Source organism: Nanorana parkeri, unplaced genomic scaffold (genome assembly GCF_000935625.1).
Source record: "Nanorana parkeri isolate BGI_ZX_2015 unplaced genomic scaffold, ASM93562v1 scaffold834, whole genome shotgun sequence".
Classification (NCBI taxonomy): Eukaryota; Metazoa; Chordata; class Amphibia; order Anura; family Dicroglossidae; genus Nanorana; species Nanorana parkeri.
Window position 1 is genome coordinate 752542 of NW_017307102.1, and position 5785 is coordinate 758326.

At 42.4% G+C, this 5785-nt stretch overlaps 1 protein-coding gene across 1 annotated transcript in view; it reads left to right on the forward strand.

Annotated features, from left to right (window-relative positions):
* The window catches only part of LOC108794310 (proline-rich transmembrane protein 1), a 27892-nt gene extending 22344 nt beyond the window's left edge, over positions 1–5548 (forward strand). The window contains exons 3-4 of the mRNA XM_018565327.1: positions 2483–2620; positions 5392–5548. Of these exons, the coding sequence (XP_018420829.1) occupies positions 2483–2620; positions 5392–5538 (285 nt within the window). The 3' untranslated portion in view covers positions 5539–5548. The remainder of the gene's footprint in view (positions 1–2482; positions 2621–5391) is intronic.
* The last annotated feature ends 237 nt before the right edge of the window (positions 5549–5785 follow it).

A 5785-nucleotide genomic window follows, 5' to 3' on the forward strand; every position in this document is an offset into this window, starting at 1 on the left:
TATTTTTTTATTTTGACTCCTATGTTATGCCATTACGATTACTGCGGGAGTGAGGCGCTAGTAATTGCTTTTTTGAGTGCCTTGAAAACAATATGTTTTTCTGCACTTGACAGTGAAAGGGCAGCAGACTGATAAGGTCATCCCTCTACTCACTCTGCTCTTGCTTCCTATCAGCATTTTTTTTTATCAGCACATTTGCATGCAGCACATCTAAAAGGCTTTCAATCCTGTCCTTCCCTCTCCAAGTGCTGCTCTATAGGGGGTTGCAAGAGGCTAATACCAAGCCAAACTGAGGTACATGCCACAGCTGCATTTAAAAAAAAAAAATAAACGTATTAATGAATACAGAACTGCACTGATCTGTGTATTTGATATCTGCTGGAATTCAAGTCTAAATGTTAATTTCATTCAGAAAATTCAAGATTTCATATCAATGCAAGATCTATATTTATGAATTATATGTTGGGATACATAAATGATAACAAGATGAATGAGAGTGAGTGCAATATAACTTCGTAACTGCAGCTTTGTGATGCGGATCATTGGAATCATCTAATTTCATAAAACAGTTTCCACTCAGCTCTTTGCTCATACTTTCCTAATTCTGCTGCGTCATGGTGGAGTTTGTCCTCTACATGTCCTGTGGGGAATGACAAGGAAATGAGATATTTGGAAGACTGTTGTTGCAGCTCTTTCTTCCAGAAAGGCTGTGAATTATTCATGTCTAAATGAAGCAGCACTGGAGAGTCTCTGAGAGGCCGTAAGCTGGTGAACCATGCTGAGCTCAGCAGTGTCTGCTGCATTATCTGTGGCGTTGTCTGTATTAGTTTTGGTGGGGAGATACTGCTGCCTCCCTCACCAAGAAATAAAAAAATCGAAGGGTAGTTTAACCCAGTAGTGCCAAAGAAAAATGAAATATCTGTTTTCAATTGGACTAAAATAAGAACTATGAAACAAAAAAACTCCAGGTTTGTTAGAGAATATAACAACATACTGTATATAGCCATCAACCAAGCCACAGCATGATTCAATTTAGACATCCGGTTTCATTTAAAAGGTGACAGAAAAATATTGCATTCTGTTAATTGCGTGGGGTTAAAGTATATGTAATGCCAAACCTTTCTTTTCCGTTCAAAATGGTTTTTATTAGATGTAGGTGCATTAACAAGTAAGCACATGTACATAGGCAATGTTGGTCTTAGGAAACATTACATGTATTATGCACAGTAAAAGAAAGTTATTGTAAAACTATAGACCCTTAAAGTCCAAGAAACATCAAGTAATCAGTGTAATTATATGCATGGATATTGTGTCTAAGGTGCAGGAAACTAGTTTGAGTTGTCTGGTTCTTGGGGGGAGGGGGGTACAGTACAGGGGGAAGGGGGCAAAGTTGGAGTAGTAAATCATTATAGGATCAAGGAATCCACATTGAAGGAGGGAGGAAGGTACCAAACCTTTCTTTTAAATTTTGCAATGAGTGGGAAGTGGTTAAAGTATAACTCGGGGATAATCAAAAACATACCCTTGCAGTGGGGCTACCCCCATACTACAAGAGTTACGTGCTTGTTTTGTCTACGGGGCTCAAATAAAGCAGAAATACTCACCTGCTCCTTAGTCTCTAGCAGCCCAGAGGGAGCTTGCAGAACAGGGGATCGGGTTAGTAACTCTGCTTTATTTGAGCCCCCTAGACAAAACAAGCACCCAACCCTTGCTGTACAGGGGTAGCCCTACTGCAAGGGTAAGTTTTCGATTTTCTTCGAGCTCCTCTTTAAAGTACTTGTCAGGGTTTTGTTTTTTGCTATTTGTGTCCTATTAGAGAGATCTCACTTCACTGCCTGTCCTAGAGACACAACAGGAAGTAGAGGAAATAACTAAAAAAAAAAGAAGACAAATCCCCTCTAAGACAGCTGTCACCAGTTTGCTGTGACCATAACAGTTTGGATTTGCAATCACACTTTGTGGTATGAAATCAGGACAGATAAAGAGAGCAGGGACACATACAGCAATAAAAATAAAAAATAAACTTGATGGGTTTGATCTGTTCCTGAAGCTATCCACAACTGCAAAATAAATGTTGTCTAGAGCTAAACTATGTGTATAACAAGTGACTTGTAAACCCTCCTGGTAGTGTTATTGTTGGTGGACTGCTTGCCCAATGCATCTGTTCACACCAGATGCTCTGGGCAGTGCTGGGCAGTCCTGCCCAACGCATAGACAAGACAATGTGCCTTGTGTCCTATGATGTCAATTCACACCACGGTGCTGCAGTGGTATGTGTCGTAACACACTGCAGTGAATAGACATAGAAATTAATGAAATGTCAACTTTGGGACATTTCAATAAAGTTCAAAACAACTTGATGCGCTGTAAACAGCATGAGCATTGCTAATAGTCATACAGTTCTCTAATTCCACCAGGATAAACTCTATGGCAGGCTCATTGTTTAATTATACTCCATTGACTGATACTATGTTCTTTGCAGAATGATGGTTCTATGGGCATGCCACCGCCACCTCCCCAGCCGGAAGTGAGGACCAAAGATTACATGGTGGAGTCTGTGCTGGTCATGTTCTTCTGCTGCTTCCTAACAGGCATCATTGCCGTGGTCTACTCTCATGAGGTGAGACATAGATCTGGGGCAGAGTGTAGGTAACAGCTGGAAAGAGCTCAGAAAAAAGCCAGCATGCTAGTTCTGTATCATTTAAAGTAGAACTCCTCCCCGAACCTTTTGCTTTTGTTATGAATAGACAAGGGTTAGAACTGTGGTTCTTATCCTGAGATATGCATATCCTGTGGGGTACCTAGACATGTTTTATGGGGAACCTCAGGGGCTGCTTTCAGTATTGCGCATCATCAATCCACTTCCTAGGTTGTGACACCAGTGAAATGATACAAAATTATTCATGTGACTGGTGGACGTTCTTCCCCAAAATACTTCATATTATGGTCACAGTATATTGTGAATGAAAAGCTTACTATGTCCATGAGAAGGTTACCTGTCCCCAGGGCCAGTGCTAGACTATTTTGCGTCCTAGGCAAGACCAGCTACTTGCACCCCCCGCGCTCAGCCCCATTCTCCTGCCGGCTAGCTTCCGCAGGCGACAGGTGGATGTAATTTAATTTAAAATAGCCAATAGCCGACTGGCTATTGAAAACCCCACCCACTAAGCAGAGGAGCGGACCTAAGAGAAAGTTTCCTCTCAGTTCCGCTCCTCTGTTTAGTGGGTGGGTGCAATAGCCAGCCTGCTATTGGCTTTTGCAATTTGAAATAGCCTGGGCTGCCATGTGGGGGTGAGTGATCGAGGCTACGCCCTAGACAGCAGTGCACCCTAGTTTGCCTAGTGGCAGCACCGGCCCTGCCTGTCCCAGGTTTGATTAAACAAGCAATATGTGGGACTTTATTGGATGGAGCCTGGCTGCCATGGGGCAGACTAAAGAGTTGATACATTTAAATGTTTCTTCTTTGTCTCCCAGTAATCTGGATTCACGATTTCAGTTGGTGGGTAAAGATGAATGCAGTAGATTCTTTTTTCTTATTTTTCTCCCAACTTCAGAAAGAGGAGAAAGATTATAAGAGGCTGAAAAATAACCAAAAAAATATTTTTTTTCCAAAGCATTTGGCAGCAGGAGTGAAATGGGGAAAACTGGCACTTGTAAAACAAAATCCAGAATCAATAAGAGAAATAGAAACTCCACCAGTTTTTTTTAAATTTCTTTTAACCTAAACAAACAGACCAAAAAGTTTCATGGTCTCTAGTGTGTCCCCCTTCATCAGGGCTTAAAGGAGAACTATGAGGTGAGTGCTTTTCACTCGCCTCATAGTTCTAGCCGACCTGTGACAATGAGACTGTCACAGGTCGGCTCAGTAGATCGTGAAGTGAGCGAACACATTCCGGCGCTCGCACACTTCTCGATCCTGTCACAGCCGAGCACCGTGACAGGGGAGTGACTGGATTCCCCCCCTCCCGGAATGGACGGGGGAGGTGGTGGGTACAGCTGGCTCTGCCTCTAGATAGGCAGAGCCAGCTGTCACTCACGCAGGTAGGTGGATCCAGACATAATTGTCGGGATCCGTATCAGCTGCGGCGTCTCAGTATACTGAGCTTTGGGTGACAGGAAGACGCTAGTTTGTGTCCTCCTGTTACCCTAAGGAGAACTATGGGGAAAAGCCCTAACCCCATAGTTCTCCTTTAAAGTGCTGGTTGTGATGAGGGGATTGACTGTAAAGAGTAAATGGGTTTAGGAGTAAATTATTTTTGATGTAAAGCACACTTCAGCAACTGGTTGTTACAGCAATTTAAGAGCAAATTTTGGAGTCCACCCTCTCATTTCAAGCAGCCCTGATGAAGGGGGCATTCTAGAGCACGTGAAACCCTTTGGCTTGTTTGCTCTGACTTTTATGATAAAATAAATGCTTTTGGACTTCATCCTATTGGTGTGACATTCCTTTTGCTCCTATAACTCTAGCAAATGAAAAAATGACACCAGTTTTTTTAAAATGACAAATTAAAAAATGTGAAAAACACTCATCCCCATACTGTAAGTCGACCTGTGACAAAGAAGCTGTCACATGTTGGCTCTATTGATCGTGAAGTCAGTGCACACATACCGCTGATCGCTGACTTCCTGATTATCTCCCTGCAGGGAGCGGTGACTAACAGTCACCGCTCCATGCAGGAATTTCCCCCCCCCCTCTCCGATCCTCCAGTGCTGATTGGAGGAACGGACGGTGGAGAGGTCAGGCACAGCTGGCTCTGCCTCTATATTGACAGCTGGCTCTGCCTATCAGCCAGCGGGGTGGATCTTGACAGTATTGTCGGGATCCATCCCAGCTGCGGTGCTTTCAGTATATAGCGTGCAATAGCTCGCTATATACTGAGTTTTGGTTCACTGGAGGACGTTGTTATATATCCTCCTGTGACACAATAGAGTACTAAGGGGGAAAGGTTACCCCATAGTTCTCTTTTAATTTTTAAATATATTTATAAAATCTTTTAGAACGATAAAATTAAAATCAAAAGAGAAAATATATATTACATAACACCTTTCTCGGGTTATGTACAACATAGCACAACAATATCCCATTTCAGGAAACAGTTTGCATCAAGTGCTTATGAGCTTTTCATGAGTAAACAATTATTAAATTAGCCGAGGTCTGTGCTCCCTCCGCCATTAAAATTGGACCCCTTGACCTAACATTTTCTCAAATTTTCTAAAAATATTTTGTAGCTTTTATAAAGGTCTCTCTATATAAGCAGTGCTAGACAAATCTTGGATGCCAAGCATGATTATCTACTCTAATTACACAGACAAAACTGTAAACGTCTTCGATTTCTAGGAAGCACAATGAAGCTTAGAGGTACTAACCATGTCTTGTTTTGTTCCCATCAGACCCGAACCGCTCTGAGCAGAGGGGACATCCTGCAGGCCCAGGAAGCCTCCAGCAAGGCCAGATCCCTTGTGCTCTTCAGTCTTCTCTTTGGAGTCTTTGTTTCGGTCAGCTGGATTATATATGTAGTGGTCGCAATCTTTTTATGAGAGGGGAATGGAATTATGTGTAAGTCCAGGAGGCCCACACACCTGAGATCTGCCTTACTTCCAGCAGTAACCCTTCAAAAACAGACTCACCAGCTGAACCTAATCCATCTAACACCCATCAGGTGTATTGGCTGTCCCCGCACTTTATAAGACATCACCTGGACATGATTGTGCTGATCGGGCAATACAGAAATGTGTATATGTACAGAAAACATTTAAATAAAAATATACCTTTTCTTTTTTTATT